We start from the raw sequence: 27,542 nt of genomic DNA, 5'->3' as shown, positions 1-27,542 counted from the left end.
ACAGGCAAATTAACAATGAAGGACCAGTTCAGGTCTTCTGATTGTTCTTATTTAAAGTCATCTTCACTATCCATTTCATCATCTGAATCACTTTCTCGGCTGTTACAGTATTTGTTTGCTCCATTGTAGGGTTCAATCGCCGATTGTTTGCCAGGGATAGCTCTATGAACAAATTTAGTAGGCCACGTGTAGATCGCCGCTTTGGTTTGTTTATAATAAATCCGTAAACCAGTACCGGATATTGGCAGCGGGTACATCTGATAACCAATGTAAACACTTATTGGAAACAGTTGCGGTACTTCTAATAACCGATGTAAAAAAGTGCCGAAATATGCACTACAACGGCCGTTTTTACATCGGTCATCGGGACCGGCACTAGACTTCAAAATACTGGTCCGAGCCTCATTTTGACCGACAGGACCGACCATTTTCGCGAACTCTGTATAGATGCCTTATGTTATGAAGTTTCCGTCTGTCATATGTCCATTGTCCTTGACCTCATTTTCATGGTTCAGTGACTACTTGAAAAAAAAAGTTAATATTTTTTGTAATGTTAATTTCTCTCTTATTATGAGTAATAGGATAACTATATTTAATATGTGTGTACCTTGCAAAGCCATGGCTAAAAATAGAACATAGGGGTAAAATGGAGATTTTGGCTTATATCTCTGAAACCAAAGCATTTAGAGTAAATCTGACGTATGGTAAAACTGATTATCAGGTCAAGATCTATCTGCCCTGAAATTTTCAGACAAATCTGACAACCCGTTGTTGGGTTGTTGCCCCTGAATTGGTAATTTTAAGGAAATTTTGCAGATTTGGTTATTATTTTGAATATTATTATAGATAGAGATAAACTGTAAACTGCAATAATGTTCAGCAAAGTAAGATCTACAAATAAGTCGCATGACCAAAATTGTCAGTCGACCCCTTTAGGAGTTATTGCCATTTATAGTCAATTTTTAACAATTTTTCGTAAATTTTTGTAATCTTTTACAAAAATCTTCTTTGAAACTACTGAGAAAATTTAACCATACTTGGCCATGATCATTATTAGGGTATCTAGTTTAAAAATTTGTCCGATGACCCCGCCTTCCAATCATCATGGCCGACATGGTTAAAAATAGAACATAGGGGTAAAATACAGTTTTTGGTTTATATCTCTGAAACTAAAGCTAGAGCAAATCTGACAGGTGGCAAAAATGTTCATCAGATTTAGATTTATCTGCCCTGAAATTTTCAGATGAATCCGACAACCAGTTGTTAGGTTGCTGCCCCTGAGTTAGTAATTTTACAGAAATTTTGCAGTCTTTTGTTATTATCTTAGATATCATTATAATATCTAATATCTAATACTATTAATTATGATTTTAACCTTATTTTACATGATTTCCAAAGCATCGGTAAATACAGGGGAGCGACACAGGCTCATGAGAGCCTCTAGTTTTCTAATACTAAATGCAATAGGTCAACTATATTTGGTGTATGGAAATATTTTACAATGTACATTTCAGTCTGGCAGGTTTTATTTGACCTTGACCTCATTTTCTGAGTTCATTGCTCAGTGTTAAGTTTTTGTGTTTTGGTATGTTTTTCTTAAACTATAAGCAATAGGTCAACTATATTTGTTATATGGAAGAATTGTTAACTGTACATGTCTGCCTGGCACAGTTCATCTGACCTTGACCTCATTTTCATGGTTCATTGGTCAATGTTTAGTTTTCTTGGTTAATGTTAAATTTATGTGACAGTTGTAATAAAGCTTTATATTTAGGACTATCAACATAATATCAATGATTAGTAAAGAAGGCGAGACATTTCAGCGTGTGCACTCTTGTTTTTTGTGAAATGATTTTGAGTCATGCCGTTTCGTCTTGTTGTGGTCCAGGTTGATCATGGGCCGAGTTTACCGGCATTTTTAATGATTGGATTATTTCCCTTGGTTATTGGTTGGAAAAAAATGGCGGCAAAGTGTTTATTTCATTACACGAGTCGCAAATTTCCTTAAAACAGCTATCACATTCAAGATTGTGAACATTGGGATGTATCAGGCAATTGATTTATATTATTTGGCAACACTAACTTCACTTTTGACATAAGTTCAGTTTATTTTTCACTTTACGACGGAAAAAAAATGACTTAGGGTCGGTCGGGTAACCGTAAACAGACATATATTTTTTTTTAGCCTTATCTCAATGTGTTAATTACATTCAATTCGTGTGGGAAATTATGATTTGGTCGATCTTTACGAGACGTAGAAAAAGGGGGGGAAACGGAGGTTGACTGAAAATTTTTAGGACAGAGCCACTTATTTGCGCCACGTGTACATTATACGTTGTGTATGGTGCAAATACGCTACGGAATGGAGCAACTGGTGTCTTCTTTATTATATGACTGATAAAACAACAAAATAAATGAAGATTAAAAGGTTTTTTTTTTCAAAATTCAACACAAATACAATAATTTACACCTTTTACCTGTTAACTACCTGAAAATGCAGGTAGCTTGATGAAAATTTTACTAAAATAATTGCCTAACATTACAGTTCATGCCTTCCTGAGCATTTTTCATGCTCTAACTTTGTCTGTATCTCTAATAATAAAGAAGATACATTAGTCTGAAAAGGAATATACTGTTCTAATGAATGAACACAAAAATAAAAATGCAGCAGCAGCAGCCATTTTTCTATTCTTTTGTGTAGCGTTGAAAGGGTTAACATACTGCATATCTAATTTTTTAATAGTACTGTATTCTTGCTTATTTCCATTTTTTCTCTCAACACTCTAAAAATGAACTATATATGACAATGAGACATCAATCGAACATCATAAATTTACCGAAAGACATTTAGACTATCATTACATGAATGTAGTCAAACAATACAAACTGAATAGGGTAGGACTTGATTGCCCATGCTTTGTATACCAATTTTCATGAAAAACTTTTTATTTTCTTCTAAATATCAAGTAATTCTTAAAATTGGAGTTATCTTCCTTTGTCCCTGATTATAGTTGAATCAACTACAATCAATGCTTTATACAATGCAGTTTAATTTTGACTTCCACTGATAAAACACAGATCAAGTTGAATTTGGGTAGTGTCACTTTAACCATTATTGAGTTATGCCCCTTTATAAATCGAAAGATTGCAAAATTTTTGGTTTCCATTCTGTAACTTAAGTTTGCCCCAACCAAACATTATGAAACCTATACACAATATTCATTACCACAAAACTATGATCAAGTACAAATTTTTTGTTTCCGTTTTCTAATTTTAGTTTACCTCAACCAAATGTTATGAAACTTATACACAATGCTTATTACTACATAATACAGTTTAAGTACGAAATTTGGTGGCAACACTTTTACCATTCTTGTGTTGTGTCCCTTTATAAACATAAAAATTGCTGAATTTTTTAGTTTGTCTCAACCAAATGTTATAAAACTTATACACAACCGTTCTAGAGTTATGCGTGTTTACAAATAGAAAAATTGCTAAATTTTTAGTTTCTGTTCTCTACTTAAGTTAGCCTCAACCAAATGTTATGAGACTTACACACAATGCTTATTACCACAAAACTCAGATGTTCAAATTTGGGTAGCGTCACTTTTACCGTTCTTCAGTTATGTCCCTTTATAACTATATGATATGCAAGCGGGGGCATCATCTGTGTCCACATGTGGACACTATCCACATTTATTTTTTATGGATTCCATTGGCCTGTAGTAGAAATTCTTACAGACCTAATAGCAGGGTTTGAAATTAGCAGGGGCCCACTCGCCAATGGCCCCTTAAATTTGGTGTGGGCTACTAAAATTTCTGCTTTTCTTGTATAGAACTATATATTTTGGCTAACTAAATTTAAGCTGTGGGCTACCATGCCAAAATTTTAACTTCAATCCCTGCCTAATAGAATAGAATAGTTCAAATGTTTAGTATCAATGTTTAGGGAAACGTCCTATAGAAAATAATGAACTCTACAATTTGTAGTTTTTATTCTAGTAAATTATCTTTTTAATTGAAATAACACACCACCATTGTACTTTAAGAAGTGAATATTATAATTGTATTGCAATAATATAAAAATTCTTGATTTTGTTTTGTAAGGACAACTTGAATGACAGTTTGACAGATCTTATTATTTGCAGTGATTTTGATCTAGAACTAATCAGATTGGAACAAGTGTTTGCTATTAAAGTTAATTATAGGAAAGTTGATGCGGATCTTTGATTAATTCTTGGATATAATGCAACATAAACCGAATGAAATTGTCACATATCATGCCTCATTCTACGTCATTCATTTCTGTTATAGAAACAAACATTTTTTTTTTGACCTAGCTGATAATGAATATAAAAAAGTAATGAATAAACATGATAAAATGAAAATATGAGTTCCATCTTTCATAAGAAATAAAAAAAGATTACTTCATTGAAACTGACTTAATAGTAATTATATGTATTTTAAGGTTGGAATCAATTTTTACTCCTGTTATAATTTAAACTCTGCATTCAGGTATTTCTAGAATTGTAAGAATAAGGACCCTCTAACTTTAAACATCTAGGCATTATAATTGGTTTTCTCCATCACTTTGATCAAATTGTAACTTCTTGTCCCCTATCTTGATCTCTGAGTTCCTCTGTAATGAAAATCTTGAAGTTTATTTAGCATTCTATTAACCCCTATCTCTTTGGAAATTTTACAATTAAAGTGCTACATATTTGTCTACAAATGTTGTGGTCTATTGACTTCTCATGGTGAAATCTCCAATAAACCGTTAGATTCTATGATAAATACATTGGTCTACATAACAAATAAGATCCTAGTTTAGATTCAAAAGTCTCGCATTATATTTATCTTGTGATAATCACAGAAATACTTTATATCCTTAGGTGAATCTGATGGTTACTCAATTACAAGTAGTTTATCTAGAAGGTCATCATCAGGATTGTCAAGGTCAAAGTCAGCAAGACAAATAGGAACAATCAGATCTCTCAGTTCTACCAGTGCAGATGAAGTGTCCGTCCGACCAGTGTCCACCACCCGTCCACAAACAGCTGTTGTCAAAACTGTGATAAAGCAACCTCTGACTAAAAGTTTGTTTCCTAGTGTGCCACCAACTATTAATTTTGTTGTGGAAGGGGAAAAAGGTAATAAAGCAAATTTAGTTTACTAATAGAACTATTCATTGTATCCAAATTTATGAAGGTCCATAAGTTAGAATTTCAATGTTGATAAAGTAGCTACATGTAAAAAGAAAAACTACTCTAACCCTGCCACATAATCACTTGCCTTGTCAGTGGTTGTTTAATAACTTAATGTGTTTTTTTAATTGGAGAAATTTGGTGTTAGTGGCAGATTTTGGGAAGTTTCTGTAGAACACTGTCCTTACACACAGCAGCATATTATTCACATAATTTTTGATAAAGACTGATTTAGAGCTTGATATATTGTATAGAAAACTATCTATTGTAGTAAACTGTATGTTGAGTGGCTGTCTAATTGATATATACCCCACGTTTCCTTTTTTGATTCTAGTGTCACTAATGAGTCTAATTGTAGACTAAATGTGCGTCTGGCGTACAAAATTATGTATCCATGATGAGTTTATATATATTAAAGTTAATTACTTGGTGTGGTGTGTATTTTGTTTAAGAAATCTATTGTAAGAAAATAAAGAAGTTTTTTATGCCCCACCTAGGGGCATTATGTTTTTCAGTCTGTGCGTCTGTTTGTCCGTCTGTCTGTCTGTCCTGCTTCAGGTTAAAGTTTTTGATCAAGGTAGTTTTTGATGAAGTTGAAGTCCAATAAACTTGAAACTTAGTACACATGTTTCCTATGATATGATCTTTCTAATTTTAATGCCAAATTAGAGTTTTGACCCCAATTTCATGGTCCACTGAACATAGAAAATGACAGTGCGAGTGGGGCATCCGTGTACTATGGACACATTCTTGTTTCTTTTTCAGTTGAACAACTACCATGGGAATATCGTAGACTTATGAAATGGAGAATGAGTCCCATTACACCTAATATAGTTAAACACAGTCTAGCTAGAATTGGTTTTAGAATTACTAAACGTAAGTTCTTTATCAAATATATTGCAGCAAGTATTTTTGGTGTGTTTGATATAATACTGTATTAAAATTGTCAAGATTCAATTCAAAACTAGTCAGCAATATAAACATTGTGGAATTAGTATTGAATATAAACCACTTAATACGGTCTGAGTAGAACTTTCTTCATGTCTAAAACATACAGCTTAGTCTGACAGCAGTATGGGGAAGTTACTGAATCATGTTTAGCAATGATGTGTACTCATTCCAGAAGTTGTGTTCTGACAAACTTCCAGACCTACCAACTATCTTGATTAAAATAATGGGAGATATCCATATGGGAGAGGTGATGACCTAAATTTTGAAATTCTTTATTTTATAAAGTGAACACCTCAAAACAGTCATTCTATAGAGTTAAAAAGGTATTTAAGCACTTATATACTCATTTTTACAAACAATATAGTAGTAGATTAAAACACTTATGACAATATAAGAGGAGCATAAGGTCCTCTTGCTCTTAAAATCCCCCATGGAGATTTTTAAAAGTTGGCAGGTATGAACTTCATTAATCTGTTTTGTAATGAAATGTTTCTGTAAAATATAACAATAGAAAATTCACTATTTATAAATCTATAGCATTAAAGTGTTGTATAAATTGTTGATTTATGAATCTCTGAACTTACAGTATAGAGGTTTTGTTTTAGGTAATCATGACTGGCTAGGGTGTTGGGGAAAACACATGAAATCTCAGGGATTTAAAGGACTGAAAGAATGGCAGAAGCTTAACCATTTTCCAGGAACATTCCAAATTGGTCGTAAAGACAAACTATGGAGGAATCTATCGAAAATGCAGTTGCATTTTGGAAAGAAAGAGTTTGGTTTTTTCCCCCAAACTTATTGTTTGCCTTATGATAACAAATTACTGAAACGTGCATGGGAAGATGGAGGAAACAAACAGAAATGGATTATAAAGCCTGTAAGTTTAACAGGTCAACTTCTATTTGTATATTAATTCGTTGCTACATGTATAAAACTATATGTGTAATATTGCCTTTAACTCATTTCATTACATTCTTTATAAGATCTAAATCGGTGAAGTAGAATGTGAATTCATTGTTCATGCAATCACTTTTATATATATGATTTGGTATTGTTTTAGAGTTTAATGACCTTTATAGGTTTCAATGGCCTTAGACATATTTTGTGACAAGTTTATGGTAACAATAAAAAAAAAATGGTTAAGGAACTTATTTTACAAGTATTAAATTATACTTAAAACTAAAGGTGGGTTTTTTTTTTTTTTTTTTTTACATTTTGTTGAATGTAACTTGTATAACTCTAGAAAATTGAACTGAACATAAGGTCATGTGTGACATTACTTTTGCTGAATAAACTATTTACATATTACACATTTAAACCCTATGGGAGAATTATCTTCTTTAACTGGACTTAATTTGATAGGGAATATTAAGGATGTACTTAGGTGAAATTAAAAAAATCTAGAATTTAAAATTGATACTATAAGTCAGAAGAGCATTAGTTAAGGAACAAAATAAGCTAAAAATATTGATAGGTTATGGAACTCCTTTTTGAGATATTTGATTTATTATAAATGGCGGGAAAAGGCTGACTTGGACTTTTACCTTATATTTAGCATTTGGATTATTTGGGTCCAATCGTATGAAAAAAATCTTAGAATCTGCCTAAATTTTGGTAATGACCTTTTTATGAGCTATTGAAGTCTTCTATGAAAAGAAAAGTGGGTGATATGGGGCAAAATATTTTACCCTGTATCATAGGAAAAAAACCAAGGAGTCCAAACATCTGACAAATATTCCTTGACCTCACCTAACTACATCCTTAAAAGAAAGTAACTCAGAGTTCTGTCAATAGCTCTTTAGAGCTTATTTTGTAGTTTTACTAATGTCAAATCAAAATTGAATTATCTTATCTCTGAAGAAAATGTTGATGTATGTTTACCATTGGTGTAAGTCACATGGCTGACATGGGTATACATGTCAGATAATATGACAAATAGGTGTAAGTCACATGCCTGACATGGGTATACATGTCAGATAATATGACAAATTGGTGTAAGTCACATGGCTGACATGGGTATACATGTCAGATAATATGACAAATTGGTGTAAGTCACATGGCTGACATGGGTATACATGTCAGATAATATGACAAATAATAATTAAATACAAAGAAATGGAATTACAAACTGAAAAAACATTGTTTTGTTACAGCCTGCCTCTGCCAGAGGGATAGGAATTAAAGTTATACACAAATGGAACCAAATTCCAAGGAAGAAATCTGTGATTGTACAGAAGTAAGTAAACTATAGTGCTATTGAGAGCATGTGTTGTAGTTTTACAAATTCAACATCAGAATGAAACATAACATCTGCTGTTTTGTGTTGGGATAGTGTGTTATGGTTGGACTTTTTAGTTTAAGGAAATTTACTTATGTGTCTGACAGGGTTGATCTGATGTTTGACCTAATTTCTATGGTCCATTGGTTATACTCTTAACATTTGAAAATATATATATATATATACATTTTTCCAATCAAATACCTGGAACTCTACAAAATTTTGTAATTATTGTTTGAATGACACATAACTTAAAACATGAACAGAAAACATCTGAAAAACTTACAACAGAAATAAAAAGCCAAAGCACAACAAAGACAACAAGACTACAGCATTCACCACCTACTCCCTTGTGGGTTACAATTATTTTTAAAACACATACCAGAGCATTGTTTTGGGTTGAAAATATGTATGATCATTGGATATTCATTCAATAACGTTTTTTTTTCTAGATATGTATGCAATAAAAAAAAGAAGCTAATTTCAAGTTGAAAATTGCTGACCTAGTTAATATGCCTAGTTCTTACTTGGTCTACATGATCTCTCATTGTATTATAATACTATGATGGATATTAGTTTTCGATTTGACATAAATTTCCCTTTTTGTTAGAAACATCATTAATCCCTTTTCCCTTTTCCAAATAACATGAGTTTTTATGCAAATTTAATGTTTTTAGTTATTTAATCAACTTTCCAAAATTACCTGTAATTATTATTTCAGGTATTTAAGCCGACCCTACCTCATCAACGATAGTAAATTTGACATGAGAGTGTATGTTTACGTCAGCAGTTATGATCCACTTAGGATCTATGTGTTTGAAGATGGTCTTGCTAGGTTTGCTTCTTGCAAGTAAGTATGTTTCTTAGACCCAGCATTACTTTAAGGATTACTCTAAAGTTGTTAACAGAATTGTTTTATTAGTTATCCCTCATTGATTTTCTTGACAACAAATAGAAAGAAGGTCCAAATCTGCTTATATTTTATGATTCAAGCACACATGCACTTATGAAGGAAATTTAATTATAATAATTTGTATTGTATTGGAAAACAAGAAATATGAAGTGTTAATTCATAATTGACAGTGAACACAATTTCTTAACAAAAACTTGGCAAAACCTTAAAAGAACTGCCACAAATAAAAATCAATTAAAGTTAAAAGTAAAGGAAAACATGAAAAGTCAACATGCTATATTTAAGTTTAAGTGTATTGATTTATTTGATGTAGGTTTTCATTGGAATGATTGTGGAATTGTAGTACAGCCTGACACTAGTACTCAGGCATACTTGCCATAGAAGTTATTTAAAAAAAAAAAATTAGTTTAAGTCATATCTTATTTTAGGTACTCATCTTCCATGAAGAATTTGAACAACAAGTTCATGCATTTAACAAACTACAGTGTGAATAAGAAAAATGCAGATTACCAGGCTAATGGGGATGAAGGAGTGTGTCAGGGACATAAATGGTATATTCAAATAGATCTTATTTTCATATTTTTAGTGTATTTAAACATGTATACTATTCAGGGAAGACAGAAAAGGGGGGGAGGGGGTGGAAGCTTAAAAAAAAAAAAAAACTGGTTTCACCCAGTGAAGAATATTCCTAAGTACAATTTATTGAATGTTGATGCCTACTCAACTGAAAGAATGTAGGTTTCATGGAGCTGACATTTATAAGAAACTAAAGGTAAAAAATATGTATAAAATTGATAAAAATTGAGATAAAAAGATATTTTTTAATTTCTGAACAAGTGCAAAACATTATTACAATGATCTCTTGTTAACCATTTGAACCAGTAGACTTGCACTGTAAGAGGATCACAAAAAAAGCAACAACAAAAATTCCATAAACATAATTCTCCCTGAGGACTTTTAAGGCATGGGAAACAAAATCAACGTGTAGTTTCATATGCTGTGCTTGAAGGCCAATTTTAATTTGTTCTTGTAAGTGGTAGCTTCGTTGCTATTCAATCAGATCAAAAGACATTTCACTTGAAAGACGGAAAATACACATAGGAGAGACAAATTCTCCTGTTGTTTTTTTTTTACTGTCAATAGTTGAATTTTATATTCAAATAATATAATAACCCTTAATTCAGATGGAAAATATATATTTTTTCAATTAGTTAAATATACAAATTTGATATTTCAGGGGATTGAAAGCTTTGTGGAATTACATGAAACGACAAGGGATCAACACAAATGCCATATGGGATAGTATAAAAGATTTAGTAGTGAAAACTATTATATGGTATGTATTTAACATTTCTGTTTACTGTTAATCAAGTTTATGGTAATGTGCATCAATTATCATGATGGAGAATAAAAGTCATGACCTTTGATATACCGTTTTTTCATAGTATTTCATGAGATTTATGCTTTGTTCACATCTATCACATATCCTCTTTTCCAATGTATAAAATAAAGGTTGCTGGCTAAGTGTTTTGTTATTGTCCCCCTCGCACGCTTTTTCCTGGGACAAGAAATATCAGGTGTCCGTCCGGTCTTGTTAGCGCTCTCACAGGTACAATTCTCGCCAGATTTTTATAAATCTTATAATATGGTTAATATAAGCAATATCTCGGACAAATTCTATTATGATGGCAGATCAACTTTTATTTAAAGAGTTATGCCCCTTGGAAATATTAAATTTATGGAAAATGGCCTCGTTAGTTTTCTCACGAATACAATTCTTGCCAGATTTTTATAAAACTTATACTATAGGTTAATATTAGCAATAACTCGGACAAGCCCTTTAATGGTGGCCAATAGACTTTTTTTAAAAGAGTTATGCCCTTGGAAATATTAAATTTATGGAAAATGGCCTTATTAGCGCTCTCACATGTACAATTCTTACCCGATTTTTATGAAATTTATATTAAAAGTTTATATCATCAAGGTCTTGGACGAGTTTGAAAATCAGTGCAAATCAACTATTTTAAAAGAGTTATGCTCCTTGGAAATATTAATTATAACAGAAATGGCCTTGTTAGTGCTCTCATGTATACAATTCTTGCCAGATTTTTATGAAATTTATATCAAATGTTTATATCAGCAATGTCTTTGACACTTTTGAAAAAAGTGCTGATCAAATATTTTTAACGAGTTATGCCCCTTGGAAATATTAATTTTAACGGAAATCACATTTCAATTGCTGTCAGAAGCTTTCATTTATCTATTAAAGATATTTATAAAAAGTTTTAAAGAACAAAAAAGTGTTATTTTTAATTATTGCCCTTGTACCTTGGATAGATAAAATATGTGCACGCGGGGAACATCGGAACTCTGTTTTTATTTAGTTTTCAAATATACTGTATAATGCTTTGTTATCCAGTAACATTTTGTTTTCTGTGAATTTAATAGCAGTGATTTTTCAAATTAACTTTAATGTTATAACTGTATATGATATATTTCCCTAACAGCATGGTTTTTCCGCAATAAAAAGTTTATAATGAACAGATTTTATAACTCTGGCATATTCCATGTCAGTTTTCACAGAATATTTGATTTGTATCTATACTACTAGGTTTTGTTTTAACAAACTTATTTTGATTTGTGTATACAGCTAGGATGATTGAATATCAAGGGAACATATCTTTTATCATTTAGTACTCACTATGGCTATGTAATGCTGCAGCAAACCAGTACAACTCATAACAATATTAGTTTTAAAGTTAAGATTGATGACTTGTTGAGAAGTAGCTGTTATCACAATATATCTTACTGATTTGGGAATATACATTTTAAGTACATGAGGGAAAGTATAAACATTTATGTAGTTGATAATTAACACAATATAACATTCATTGACATTGAATTTTTTATTTTTTTTATTGAACTCTTTTTGTATGTTGTATCTGTTTTCAGTGCTGAATCTCCTATCAACAGTTTAATTAAGTCTAACAGTAAGAGTCGATACTGCTGTCATGAACTATTTGGATTTGATATTATGTTGGACGAAAGTTTGAAACCATGGATTTTAGAAGTGAATATTTCACCCAGGTAATATTATAAATTTTGTGTTTCATAATTTTAAGAATTTATTTTATTACAGCTCAAACTCTTTAGTTGTCTGAGGTCTTTATTTCTTTGATGAAATGTAATGTCTACTTTGGGAAAGATTACATGAGTTAATGTAATATTCCAATGCTTGGCCCACATCAGAATCAATGAGATCATTGTTATTACAGCTTATAAAACAAAGAATTACTTTTGATATTGGTTATAAATCTTAAGAGGAAAAGTATATTAACCTTGGTTTATACAAAATTCTCAGAAAAGGTCCTGAATATGTTTAAATGTCATTTGTTCCATGTTTGCATTGTGTTCTGATTCTTTGTAAATATTTTTAGGGTAAATTAATTTATGTTTGATGTGATGTTGTACTAATCTTATTTTAATTGTCTGTTGTTTATACTGTATCTTTTCTTTGGTAAGTGTTAGTCTGTTATGTAATAGGGAAATGTGTGTTAACACCTGAGTAAACATCCAACCTGATACCTTCTTGCAAATTTCTTTGACCTGACAATTGAACCATCCTGATGTAACTTTCTGCCCTATGTTTCAACTTTTGCTAATAAATGTGTCAGTGAACAAAATCCTCAAAGTCACACATAATGAGTTCATAGTAATTTAAATAATTTAATTACCCCTGATTTCTTTTAGAACTCACCATTTGAACTCATGATATGTAAAATTAAGGATTTAGTGCTCACATCAACATTATTATCAACCTAATTTTTTCCTGTTATAACCTATCTTGTAAATAAACTCCTGGGAAATATTGTGTGGCAATGCCAGTGGTATCCATGTTTGAATTAAACATAAATCATAATTGAATTAAAACTTTTATTTTATATATACATCACTTATAATTTGGCCCTTGGGGAATCTACTCAGCTGAAAATTTTAATTTTTTGCTCCATGCCTAAACCAAGAAAGAGCCTAGCTATGTGCATACTGAAAAGTAGCAAAGTATAGACCTCTGGCTTGACATCACACCAATCCAATTGGAACAATGGTTCAAAATAAATGCGTGAGGCTATCAGGAAGCCTATGAGGCTATCATGCCTATGAGGCTATGAGGAAGCCTATAATGAGACAACGAGGAAGCCTATAAGGAGGCTATGAGAATGAATTTGTATGAAATTTGACAGTTTATCCCCAGAAATTCTTGGGGGATGAGTGAAATTTTTGAAACAACCAATGATTAAATTTCATAAATGTCCATAACACAGATGGTAACAGCTGAGTGTCCCCAAGGATTTGTGAGGTAAGGGAGGGGGTACCTTCAATAAAGCCATGAGAGAAAAAAAAAAAACTAAAAGTAATCACATTATAATAACACATTATCAAAATCAATTGTCAAACAAAAACAATATCATTACCTGTGTTTTTAATTCACACCTGAGACCTGACATGGATCACAAGCTCAGAACTAATATTATATAGAAATTATAATTCCATGACAACTGCCTTCATTATTTAATTATTTTTCAGCAAAGACAATCATTGATTCTGATTTAAAAATTAAAAGAGTAGACCCAGTAAGACCCCTTTTTGGCCCCAAAATATAGCAGTTTTACAACATTGCTAAAATGTAATTTTTTTAGCTATTTATTGGAAAGAAGAATACTTCTGTTACATAAATATTGGCTGTTTTTGACAATACAATTCACATGCATTGGGTACTAGCATCATTAAGTCATGCTTAATTATTGAAATCTTCGAAATTTTTGCATTTTGGTTAATTTTTAGACGGTTTCCGTCGGAAATGGAAGTGGCCGCATTTGTGTTCATTCTTAATATTTAAATGTAAGTTGTATTTGATGATAATAAATAACATATATAAAGGTTGAGAATGAACAAGGATGCAGCCACTTTCATTTTTGACAAAAACCATCTGAATAGTGACATATTATGGCATATTTGATAGATTTTTCATATTTAAGCTTAAATTTGAGCGTCTTTAATGACTAAATCAGTTAAAATCTTTCACATAAACTAATTGAATCGACTGAATTAGACACTTAAGTGTTTAAAAAGTGTCCAAAATCTTTCATCTGATGAACCTGAATTTTGAGGCCAAAATCTGCCCTTACAGGACCTACTCCTTTAATTTACCTAGAAAAAAGTAATTTTTCAAGAGTAACACACATGCTTTTTTACTATGTAATATGCATGCGTGAAACTCTTTTCAACAAATTAGACACTTAATCGTTATGATTTTATGCTAAATAAAACAAGTGCAACTATTATCTGTAATAATCAAACACTTTTAAAGGTATAAAATTTATAAAGCAGGTGATTTCCTGTCAATTTGATAAACAAATGAATCCCGGAATTACTCATTTTAGTTTTGTCGCAAAACATCCGGTTTTAATTTCGTCTTCAAAATCGAAAGAAACGTTTGCGATGTCAAAAAAATTTACCATTTGGAGTCATTAATTAAACTGTTTTGTTGAGATCGGTTTCTTAATCGCCATTTTTTTCACATGTTTTTGTTTTGTTATCCCCTTCCTGTAATAAAACTGCCACTCCAGTATAGTATTATAATCCTGAGGGCCCTCTTGGTAACTATATTAATGCCTCCGGGAAATATTTGCTAATGATCGCTAATCTCTTTTTACCTGTGTTTTTAATTCACACCTGAGACCTGACATGGATCACAAGCTCATTGACACTCCTTAAAAGAAGAATGAATTAAATAAATGTCTTGCTATACAAAAGAAAAGAAAGTGAAGAAAATTAGATATTCTGCTTTTGTCAATTTCAGTCTTCATTCCAATTCTCAGCTTGACATTAATATCAAAGGACACATGATAAGAGATCTATTTAACATTGCTGGATTCCGAATACCAGATAAGACAGATGTGTCACACAGTAGTGCTCCAGGAACAAGTGCTACAGAATTCAGGTATACATACAACTCTAGGATATGTACACTACAGGTTTTTTTACATCTATATTTTATGGGATAATTACATACTATGAAAATAGAATGTTCAGTATTCAAATTGGTATTCATTTTATATATTTCTGTATATTAGGTCTCGTTTAATAGAAAGTATTTATAACCAAAGACTTTAAAATTGGATTTGCTGATATTCCTCTAAGAACGTAGCATTCAGAATAAAGTCAAAGACTTGTCGACTTGGAGTTAGAATAATGTGTCTGGGCTGGATAACATGTTTGTGATGATCTCCACCAACATTTGCCCTGAAACTCAGAAAAATACAAACTCAAAACACATCCTTTTATAAGGCACAGGTGCCATCACTGATGAAAAAATAGCTCTTTATATTCCAGAGACTGAGGTAACTTCATTTCTATTGGATCCACTTTAGAATTGATTTCATTTTAACTTAATTAAAACCTAGGATACAATTTGGGAGGTGGTACAAACATCTCATAATTATTCAAGTCATGTGGGTAACCACTCATTTTTTGCCTGACCCTTAATATTCTAAATAAGATTTACACTTTTATTTAAGGAGTGAAACCTTTGAATTAATTTAAGTATTCCAAATGGGGAACAATTTTTGGGATGAGGTTGACTTTCTTTCCATTGGTCTGGGGTATTCAAGCATTTCCTTTAAGGTTCTTTCATTATATACTATGTTAGAGTTAAACAAGTCATTTATTTTATTTCAAATTTCCACAGTTCATACCATCCACCAAATGATTACTGTATGGACAAACGACTGTTTACCCAACAGATGGCACCAGATGAGAGAGCCAAGCATGCCTTTTACTGCCAAAGACACCAAGATGACGTAAGTTACCTACAATTTGATATTTATTTATTTTTGTGGTTAAATAAGAATATGTGACCATAGGACACCATGCCTCCTCCACACTATCACACTTCCATGCACAGAGAACTAGGAAGTCTGAGTTGAAACCCTAATTTGGCTTTAAAACAGTTCACTTCATAATTAACAAGTTTCAAGTTGATGTGACCACAAACTACCTTATATCAAAACTTTAATCTACCTTAATTCAAAACTTTAATCTACCTTAATTCAAAACTTTAATCTACCTTAATTCAAAACTTTAATCTATCTTACCAAAACTTAAACCCACATACAGAACTGAAACATAGTGCCCCTCTACTATGGTAGGCGGTCAAAAAAATATTTTTATGTTCAATGTTGAATTGTGTTTGACAGACTGAAATAGTAATATACTATTTATTCCATATCTGAAAATCAAATCCATGGCCTCATTGAGGATAGAAAAAAAGTTATAAACAAGAAAAGATAACACTGAGGAAATTTATTTTCATTACAGCAAACTCTACAGACAATGTTAGATGTTTTAACACCAGATGACATGAGAGTGTTGATCGAGAGTATAGACGAAGACAGTCGGAAAGGGGGTTTCCAGAGGGTATTCCCCACACCAAGTACACACAAATACCTACGATTTTTTGAATCAACCAGGTATTATAACTTACTGTTGGATCAGTGGGTGCAGAGATTTAACAGAATGGAACAGAAAGGTATTATTATGGCCAAGTTACATTACACGATCAGACAAAAAATCAATATAAAAATGAGGAGATGTGGTAAGATTGGCAATGTGACACCAAGACCAAAGTGAATAAAAAACATGTCATCAGGCTGTTGTAAAAGAATACATTGTCATGTAGCATATCCAAAGAATTAAACTTATGTGTGTCTATTTATTTTGTTTTTCAGACTCACAATTTAAAATCAGTTCTTACCTAAATATTGTCATGAGTAAATTATAAAGTATCTTGTATATAAATGTGAAGAAACAAGAAAACAAGAATTAATCTCATTCATACAGTGATGTTTGATATAATTTTCATTGATGTAGATGTGATACAATGAAACCTGTTAGAACAGTCGCCTTTTAAAACTTATGATTTCACCTGAAATATTGTCAATAATTGTTTCAGGTATTCTTCTTCTGGAAGCATTTTGTGAAGAAGGAGTTCATTTAGAAAACCCATCATCTAGTCCTCATCATCAGGTAAATATAGGCAGTTATACATTATTTATTATACCCCATGCAACGAGTTACGGAGGGTATAATGTTTTTGACCCGTCTGTCCGTTCGTCCGTCAGTCCGTCAGTCCTATTTCTTGTCATCGCAACTCCTCTCAAACCACACAACAGAATTTCACGAAACCTTTTTAGATAATAAGGACATACTATGTAGTTGTGCATATCGACAGGAAATTACGATTCAATTTTTTTTCTAGGAGTTACGCCCCTTTGAACTTATTTACTTTATGTACTACTGCAACCTTTTGTCATCGCAACTCCTCTCAAACCACACAACAAAGTTTCATGAAACCTTTTCAGATAATAAGGACATACAACGTAGATGTGCATATCGACAGGAAATTACGATTCAATATTTTTTCCAGGAGTTACGCCCCTTTGAACTTATTTGCCCAATATACTACTGCAACCTTTTGTCATCGCAACTCCTCTCAAACCACACAACAGAATTTCATGAAACCTTTTCAGATAATAAGGACATACTATGTAGATGTGCATATCGACAGGAAATTACGATTCAATTTTTTTTCCAGGAGTTATGCCCCTTTGAACTTATTTGCCCAATATACTACTGCAACCTTTTGTCATCGCAACTCCTCTCAAACCACACTACAGAATTTCATGAAACTGTGTAGATAATAAGAACATACTATGTAGATGTGCATATTGACAGGGAATTATGATTAAATTTTTTTTCTGATACAATTTGTTTTCTTACACTTATTTTATTTCTCCAATGACAATGTGGGGACGTGGGGTATGTGAGGGCGCTCACTAAGGTTCTTTAATTAAAATAAGTTTTTGAGTTTGGTATAAATCTTCAGTGTATATAGAATAAATAGCAGAAAGCTTAATACAGAATGGCAGGTGATCTAATGACTGTATAAAGCTTTCTGCTATTTATTCTATATACACTGAAGATTTATACCAAACTCAAAAACTTATTTTAATTAAAGATTATTCCATCACTTAGTTTCTATGGCAATTCATGCTCCATGGAACCTCTAGTTTAGTTTCCTGCATTTTATATACACAATGAATTAATGGTGAAATGATTATGATTTTTATCTTATTTTCTTGAAATTCACATCCAAAAGCCTGAATCTGATTTAAAAATTACAATTAGATACAAATTATTTTCCTTGTTGGGAAGTATACTGTCATAAATACTGGTTCCCTGCATTGCAGAGCAACAGTTAGAAGTAAAAAAAAACAAAAAACAGTTTTATTTTAATTCACAAAAATAACCAGCTTTATAATCGAGTTGGATTACAAGTATGTCCGAAGGCAAAAGACCATGATTAATTTCTATATGTATATAAACCAAGTATTATCTTTAAATCAAAAGGGATTAAAAACCGCTAATTGTTGACACAACTTTGAGCTTCATTGCCGCAAAACATTTATACTGGCCCAGTAAAGGAAATAACCTGCTTCAAATGATACTTTCAGAGTATGATTCATGATTCTGGAAACGACTTCATTTATACAGGGCTATATGGTAAATGCATTTGCTTTAGAATTAAACTTTATGATAAGACCCCATCATATTTAAGTGAAGACTTAACTCTTGCATAATGAAACCTCTTATTGATTTTGTAGTGGAGTTCTCCCAATAGTCTTAATAGTCACAGAGATCTTAGAATGCAGAGTGCTCCATTGTCAAAACACACAGAGAGCAAGGAACCAAAGTCAATAAAACACAGGTACGGAGTTCTTAGGTCTCTATCCTGGCCATTGATATTTGATGCAAATGATGAGGATTATTTATTGGACACTGATGAGGAGGTTTTATGATGTCTTAATTGAACTATTTTAGTGATTTATGATTAAACAACATGATTTGATATTCAATGCAGCTTTGATACTACTGTTAAAACTAAATCAGTTATTTGTATATTATTGAACAAAGACTGCTGATTTGATACACTTTGATTTAACAATACTTTTTGGAAAAAATTCTAAATTTTTTTTTTATTTGTTTTGGCATATAGAATAACTCTTCATCTGGATTTGATGTATTTATTTTTTTTATTTAATACTCTAAATGGTTCAATCCCCCTTCCCAAAAAAACTAAAAACAAAACAAAATAGCCTTATTTAAAATCAAACCTAATAAAAATCAAAAGAATATTTGTCAAAGTTTGATATATTTTTTCAGCATATATTTTGTTGTACAACTGTTCCATCTGATTCACAATTACAAGCTGTTGTAAAACCTTGTCCACTTTATATTGTCTTTATACCATATGTTTATTATTATTTTCAGTGCTTCATCCTCACAGCTGCCAAAAGTGTCTAAAAAGCCTCCCAAGGCACCAGTGCATGCATCCAGTCACACATCACAAAACGGTTCTGTGTCACTGAGCACAACCCCGTCTCCCTCATATGCCCAGTCACCTGCGCCTAGTTACGCAAATGCTAAAGTGACCGTCAATCCAAGATGACTGGCGGTCCGCCTGCCCCCGCTTAAAGATATATTTAATGGAAGCTTGCCCATGTTCACCTCACGTCGTTATCAGCGCCAAGTCAAGTCAACAACAGTCTCCCGCAGTACAGAATCTGGTGCTCGCAGTGTAGACCCTAGCGAGACTAGAAAGGAAGGAAGGAAATTTCAAGCTAAGAAATTTGAAGACTATTTCTATTGACTGTCAGAGACAACAGTTGGCTGGTTCACACTTCATGTTGACCTTGTCATTGTTCACATTTTAGTTTGTCCTTTTTATGTGTATTTATTTATTCCACTATTTCCCACCAGTAATTGTTGTATTGTAATGAGGGAAGACTTTACAGATCAAAACATCTGGTCAAGGATTGTAGTAAATACAATATTAATTAAAATAATATTGGATAAACAGCTTATCTTCAATGCAATCATTAAAAATCACAACTATAGTGAACCTTACATGAATATTGACACTAATAAAATTGAGAATGGAAATGGGGAATGTGTCAAAGAGACAACAACCCGACCATAGAACAGACAAAGAAAGATGCCATTTTTTTAAAAATTAATCGATTAAATATTGATTTGTTATAATATGATTACATCTATAGTACTGGTAAATAGTTTCAAGATTTATTTGTCCCAGTACCATTTGAACAATGAACTTGAAAAATTGGTGTGGTAAGTTTTTCAAAAATATAATTTTGCTTAAAAGAAAAAGACTCCCAAATAATTCTTAACAGTGAATGAGAATTTTTCAATTACCATTTAGCAGCACATTGTATTCATAAAGAAGAGATGACATGTGTTAAGGGCCATGTTTATCCTGAATAAAATGCAGGTTTACAAAATCATGATTTAACATTTGACTAATTTGTGTGGTCAGTGGAAAGTCTTAACATTACATATTTTTTTACTATTATGAATGCTTTCATGCAGTATATATTTGCAATCTGAAAGCCATTTAAAAATTAGCCAAAATATATGTACTTTTACAAATCACTTTTAAAGTGTCCTTTCTATAACAATGTTATTACATTTAATGTGATGTCATGGCTCTTGAACTATCTGTCTTTGCGTTGCATTATCTCAACTTTTATACAAATAATCTATAAATAATATGTACAAATTTCATTGAAAATTATACTAAATTATGCCCTTGTCACACCCTGTATTTCAGGATTCTTATGAAAAATGTGATATCAACATAATTTGGTGATTCATTTTTGACTGAGACATTTAAAGCAATATGCATACTTTATCTCTTAAAAAAAAATCTTATCATTACATCAATGTGGTGGTAAAGGTAAGAAGTTAGCTTTTCAAGGGAAATAATTGACCATACTGTGTTTCTTTTCAGACTTCATAGCAAAACATAGATAATATCATATCTGAGAAATAAAATCCATTAAATAGAAGACTACTTTAAACATTTATTTGATATATAATTTCAACTGTATAACTATTGATTGATAAGAATTACTTGACAGTGTTTTTACTATGTGAAGTCTTTCCCATTAAGTGCAGTATTATCATTATGGATGTGTTTAATGTATATAATGTATTGTGATGCTCAGCACACAATAATACAACTATCTGGTGCAGTATGAATGAGAGATGAAAGTTTATTGTCTTGTATTAAACAAATTTTAGGTATGGCCTTAAAATGACACTGATTTTATATATATATATTCTCAGGGTTTATGATAAAAGCTATCATTCCAAATTGTATTTCAAATTTATGATATAACCTAGATTAAATAAGGGAAGTTTGCTCAACTTATGGCATAAATTTTTGATAACAAAATGTACATTTTGTTTCATTTTTTTGAAAAGTTGGATAAAATCTACATTTTAGCAAAGAATGAAATCTCTCAGCAGAAAATTTTAATCATGATCTGTCATAAATTACATTGTTTCTATTTAAATTCTTTGATGAATAGCCTACAAAAGGTTATATGTTTATGCCACACCTACGATAGTAGAGGGCATTATATTTTCTGATCTGTGCAGCCATTTATTAGTCTGTCGGTCAAGTATAAGGTTAAAGTTTTAATTAAAAATTTATCGACAATTTATATTAGTATTAAGTTGTGGTCACTTTGAAATTTAGTTCATGCTTTCATTATGATGTGAACCTTTTAAACATATATGTCAAATAAGGATTTTGACCCGAATTTCGTAGTTCACGGAACATATCAATATGATAATGTGAGCATGGCATGGTGTCCTGAGGACACTTATTCTTGCTAAATTTTGTTATCAAACATTTACTTGGTTTTTGCCAAATGTAGACTTATGTTAAGGTCTTCTCTTTCTTCATGAGAATTATTAAACAATGTCTTTAAAGGAACTTAAATAAGTAAGTCTTTCAGTAAATGGTTTTTTATAAGTTTGAATCTCATGGTTGTGTGTTCTTATTAAGTCTCAAGGGCTCTATGATGTCACCTGATTTAGGAATATAATCTCTCTTGTATTAAATGTCTCTGATACAAAAGTTTTTAGAAGTGTTTTATTGAATGGAAATGTAAAAATGTTTAGATGATAATTTATTTGTAAATAAATCCTGTTCATGAATGCTATGGAGACTGAATGAATGAATGTTTGGAATATCTTTATATGAAGAATGGATGTAGTATATGAATAAATGAAGTATTGTAGACTTATTTGTAGAAAATAAGAAGAATGGGTGTATTTTATTACACCTTAAATGATTTATGTAATTTTTAAGTCTTGAAGTTGTTGTTAATTTTTGTACATATAGTTTACTGTTTTAATATGGATTGTACACCAGAAATGGGACCAAGTGCTTTTCAAAGAAAAGAATTTACCGCAAAAATGCTGTTACAAATTGATTGTTTATAAAGTATCACTTAATGCATATCTAAGTTTGTGTTATAATAACTTCTAAACCTCAGTTTTGTTTCAATACATTTTTTTTTCGTGCAAGTGGCAAAGCAAAACAACATTATGAATGTTCCCCTGGAAAGGACATTTTTTTTTCAAAGATTATGAATGTTATCCATGAAAAGACATTATTTTCCGTAAGTTTAAGAATGTCATCCTGAAAAGGACTCTCACTGCTGTTCAAAGTCATGTGACGTTCTAATACCTTTACACAGCATTAACAAGAGTTAACTAATAACCTTAACTGATCCAATCACATTTATTTTGGAGGAAAAGTACTGATCTCATTTAATGTATTTTTATTAAAGAAAGAAATGTATTGGAATAAACACACTCTGTCATCACCAGCTTATAACCTTTGTCCTCTGACCTTGTCATGACCTTTGTCAGTTATTATTTGTTGTTTTTTTTAAATTTGTGAAACAAAATTGTTTAATTATTTTGTATAGAATTTAGATTAAATATATTAAGAATAATATAAGAAATTGGTACAAAACTACGTTTCAGTGATGACACAAAATGCTTGTCAAACATAAATAAAACATTCCTACCAGAATCCAATGTTATGTCAAACATTCCCCTAATAAACTGCAGCGTACAGTGATATTTTTATGTTGTTGATGTTATTTTATTTACATATTTTAAATGGTATGCGTTTTCATTTTTACTTCATTTTAATCTGTTACTTTTAAGGTGCTATATCTAGAATAGTTGTCCATTTGTTTTTAAATGTATCATAACTACACACAACACATTCACATAAAGTTGGGCACAAAATTCCATCAGATGTATTTGGGGACAGGCGGGTACAAAAATAGCTAAAGATTTTAGCAATTTTAGTTTTTCAGTTGTATATTTATGTTTATTTGTAATACCTTTGATATGTAGAATTAGGGAATTAATCAAACTTCAGGGTTTTTAGAACAGGGTTCAAATTGTACTGCTGTTTTTTTTATTTTTTTTTACTAATGATTGTTTGAGATATCAGGTAGCTAGTTTGACTATTCAGGTTAAAATGATAAAAGTCATAAAATTATTTCATGTTTCAAAATACTGTTTTTTTTCTAGGTTACTTTTAACCATGGAAAAGTAATGACATTGTAAAATTAAAATTTTTATTAAGAAAATTAGTGTTGAGAATTAGCTGGAGATTTTTTAAATGTTTTTTTTTAATTATGTAACTGAGTTTGTAGATAGATATTATTTATTACATCACTTTCTATTTATTTATTTGCAAAGGCCAAGTAAACTTTATATGTAGATTTTTATCATCTGTGTAAGCAATGGTTTTGGTAAGGAGATTTATCTTTTTGAATCCTCAACATCTCGAGCAGATAAGTGATATCTACAGCAATATGTGTATAAATAAAAGGGATAAAAACAAAAGAAATCTTATACTCTGAAAAGATATTCTCATCTTATAATAGTAGTAAAGAATCAGACTGGAATGATTATCTACTATTGAGATTTATTTGGCCACAAAATTTACAATATTATTTGCTTTTAGATAATAGACCAAAGAAGAGAATTATGTTGTGATAAGTCTATTAGTACAACTCGTATACAGTGTACTTAAAGAATTTCTGTGATAATATTGTGTTCTTAGCAATCATGCAAAGTATTCTTGAATGTAGATAGTAATCTTTCTGATGTAAGCCTGCATATGATTGAGCAGTAATATTCCAAATGTAAGCCTAGATATGATTGGATAGAATTGTTCTAATAATAAAAAAGTCTGCTTATTTTTAGACAACAGATTCTTGAAAAAGGCTAAATATGATTAAAACATCCTTTCATTGTTCTAGAAGCTTCTGTGATATATTGTTAATACACTACCTGATCACTAGGATTCTTTTAGCTTGAGAAAGGAGGAGCATTGAATAGGAGCCATTATTTTGCCCCTGAAAATGAAAAAAAATAATAAAATTCTGCAATAATTGGAAAATTTGATTATGTTACTGATAAATTAATATAATTTCAGATGATATTTTACCACTTTTAGGGCAGAAATATTAGTTGTGAGCCTATACAAATGTTTGGCAAAATTAAATATGAACAAAAGCCTCACCCTAATGATACCAACATCAACATCAATGCTTAAGGTATCTTTTGGCAAACCATCTTTAAAGACAAGATTTCAAGATGAGGTCATTTTCTTAGTTTTTCCTTTCAAAAAAAATGTTTGAAGATTTGAAGAAAATATGTAAGACTAATTTAAAACTAATTAGAAAAAAAATAAAAATCAGGTTTTATCTCTCAAACAAAGGCCACTTCCATGACTGCACATGCAATCCATGACAACAGTACAACAATGTAGGAATATTAAAAAACAAAAACAAAACAAAAGCTTTATTTACCTCGTAATATACTGGTGTATCAAATGCTTCGGAAAGAAATTTTTGCAAATGCTAATTGGTTTGTGATACAAATTTTACTAATTCCAAATATCTACAAAGGAAAATCTTAGTGTCATGCTTGCAAATTTTGATATAAGGGGTGACAATCCGGTTTCAAGTAAGATATATTTTGAGAGATTTTGGAAACCCCCCCCCCCCTTTTTTTTTTGACGATCAATGCATTTGAATGTTGACATATAGTTGGAACCGGTTAGGAACCCCCCTTTTATCCTTGGTTAGGAACCCCCCCCCATTTATAAATGGCTTGATCCACCCCTGTTCTATGCAAACATCTGGATTCTTAAATTTAACGTAACTCAAACATTACTTTGAATTCATTATGCAGTGTACTCTCTGTCACTTTCGTGTGTTCTGTGTGAATAACAGAGATACATGTACTTGGTGAAATTTTGAAGTCAGTGAAAGATTGCAGATAAAGATTTTTTCAATAATAAACATTACAGAATTATCAATATATCCTGGATAGCTCCTTGAATGTGTTACAACTAAGTCTCATTATCTGCTCTTTATTTGTGCTATGATAAATGTTAATATGTTTGAATGATATATTTTTAAAAATATCTGTAATAAAGAACTTATTTAGGAAAGAAAGGCGTTGTGATTAATTAGTAAGTCATTAAAAATACACATGTATTTGAAATTCTGACCGGAATTATTGAAGGAAGAAGAGCTTGCCAGTTTATAAGCTATTGCCAATATAATTTATTCCTTGAACTATGACCCTGGCATATTGTGATTAGCTAGTCATGACATATAATAGATTGTTTTGCGGAACAGCTGTTACAAATTTTCAGACCAATCTTAACAGTCAATTTTTTTTAAACCGTAAATTAAGTTAATTTTTAATTTAGAAATTTGCATTTTAGGATATAGTTCAATAATTTGTTTTTTTCATTGAGACTTAGATCCTGAATCAAAGCAGTAAGGTTATCATACTGTAAAACAAACTAGATATCAGGATAATTTTTAAGTTACAATATGCAAAAAAGGTGTTGATCTTAGAAATTAATTGATAACTAAGTGTTAGTGCCAATATACCTAGTATACATGAATTATCAATCTAGTTATCAAATAAAATATTCAGTACAAAAAGACTTTGTTTACTTTGCATGCCAAATACTGTGGATGTAGAAATGTTTGTTAAAAGTTCTATTATCTGTGGTTAGAAACCATTATGAAAATAAGATGTCGTATGATTGCCAATGAGACAAATCTCCACCAGAGACCAAATGACATAGGTCATTGTACAGCTTTCAACAATGAGCAAAACCCATACCCCACAGCAAGCTGCTATTGGTTACTTATTGAACACTGAAGCATACTGGTCTGATCATGTTTCTTCAAACACTTTATATAAATAGTAAAGTGGACTACTTTGTCCTTATTATGCCATTGAAAAAAATGTCAGGATCATATAGTAAATGCTTTGTCTGTGGATCTGTCTGTCTGTCTGTCTGTCCTTCTGTCCAAAACATGGTTTTCAGATGGTAACTTGAGTATCCGTTCCTTGTTTAGAATGAATGTTATACAGATGGAAGATATAGGGAAGGAGAATAAGCCTATTGAATTTGGGTCAATAGGTCAAGGTCATTTGCTAAAAAACTCTCTAAAGCTACTTTTGGGATGGTATCACACTATGAATTGTAACACATTTGTACAGGTGAAAAATTAGCAGTATGAGTAAATGTTTGTCACCCAAGCATACTTGTATTTTGAACCCTTGAAATATTTTTTATTTCTCTCACTTTTAAAGTGGGGCCTAGGTGTCCAAGTGGTCTGAGTAGTTGAACTACTGTATTACTAGCCTGTCAACACTGAGGTTGTAAGTTCAAATCTAGAACTTGGCAGGTGTGTGCTCCCTTCCAATCTTAATTGACTAGGATTGTCAGTTTTCCCTCTGAAGGTAGGTGGTTCTCTCCTGGCACTCCTGCTTCCTCCAACAATAAAAACTAACCTCCACTAAATAGCACAATAGTGCTGAAAGTGGCGTTAAGAACCATTTAATCAATCAATCATTCACACTAAATGTGCAGTTTCTAGAGCATCAGTCGATAGTGCCAGCTTTTTATACTTGTTTTTTATAATTTAACCTGAGGCAGGGGTCAAGGGGTCATCCGATATGAAGAACAGCAATCAAGTATTAAATCCTTCCTAGCACAGAGTAATAAGTAACAAAACTTATGGACGAAAGAATGTGAACGAATGAGAATACAGTATACCATTCATTCTCGGAAAAGCTTATTTTTACATCAAATAATTGTCAATGTAAGTTTTCGACACTAACTTCACATTGAAAACAACATATG

General features: G+C 31.4%; 1 protein-coding gene and 1 long non-coding RNA gene across 5 annotated transcripts in view; one reads left to right on the top strand and one right to left on the bottom strand.

The window, feature by feature from the left end:
• LOC127730536 (tubulin monoglutamylase TTLL4-like) overlaps positions 1 to 24,892 on the top strand; it is a 72,467-nt gene extending 47,575 nt beyond the window's left edge. For all 4 annotated transcript variants that reach the window (XM_052238971.1, XM_052238970.1, XM_052238972.1 and 1 more), the window contains 14 exons: positions 4,893 to 5,150; positions 5,970 to 6,080; positions 6,761 to 7,032; positions 8,309 to 8,391; positions 9,155 to 9,283; positions 9,775 to 9,897; positions 10,584 to 10,682; positions 12,299 to 12,433; positions 15,207 to 15,347; positions 16,095 to 16,206; positions 16,724 to 16,934; positions 17,358 to 17,431; positions 19,069 to 19,172; positions 19,736 to 24,892. In XM_052238971.1, coding sequence (XP_052094931.1) covers positions 4,893 to 5,150; positions 5,970 to 6,080; positions 6,761 to 7,032; positions 8,309 to 8,391; positions 9,155 to 9,283; positions 9,775 to 9,897; positions 10,584 to 10,682; positions 12,299 to 12,433; positions 15,207 to 15,347; positions 16,095 to 16,206; positions 16,724 to 16,934; positions 17,358 to 17,431; positions 19,069 to 19,172; positions 19,736 to 19,913 — 2,030 coding nt within the window. In that variant the 3' untranslated portion in view covers positions 19,914 to 24,892. The remainder of the gene's footprint in view (positions 1 to 4,892; positions 5,151 to 5,969; positions 6,081 to 6,760; positions 7,033 to 8,308; positions 8,392 to 9,154; positions 9,284 to 9,774; positions 9,898 to 10,583; positions 10,683 to 12,298; positions 12,434 to 15,206; positions 15,348 to 16,094; positions 16,207 to 16,723; positions 16,935 to 17,357; positions 17,432 to 19,068; positions 19,173 to 19,735) is intronic.
• LOC127730563 (uncharacterized) overlaps positions 1 to 27,542 on the bottom strand; it is a 345,980-nt gene that overhangs the window by 86,532 nt on the left and 231,906 nt on the right. The gene's annotated exons all lie outside the window — the stretch shown is intronic.

Source organism: Mytilus californianus, unplaced genomic scaffold, assembly GCF_021869535.1.
Source record: "Mytilus californianus isolate M0D057914Y unplaced genomic scaffold, xbMytCali1.0.p SCAF_2, whole genome shotgun sequence".
In the NCBI taxonomy this organism is placed as follows: Eukaryota; Metazoa; Mollusca; class Bivalvia; order Mytilida; family Mytilidae; genus Mytilus; species Mytilus californianus.
The sequence above is the reverse complement of the archived record's forward strand: the minus strand, read 5'-3'. Positions and strand labels throughout refer to the sequence as shown.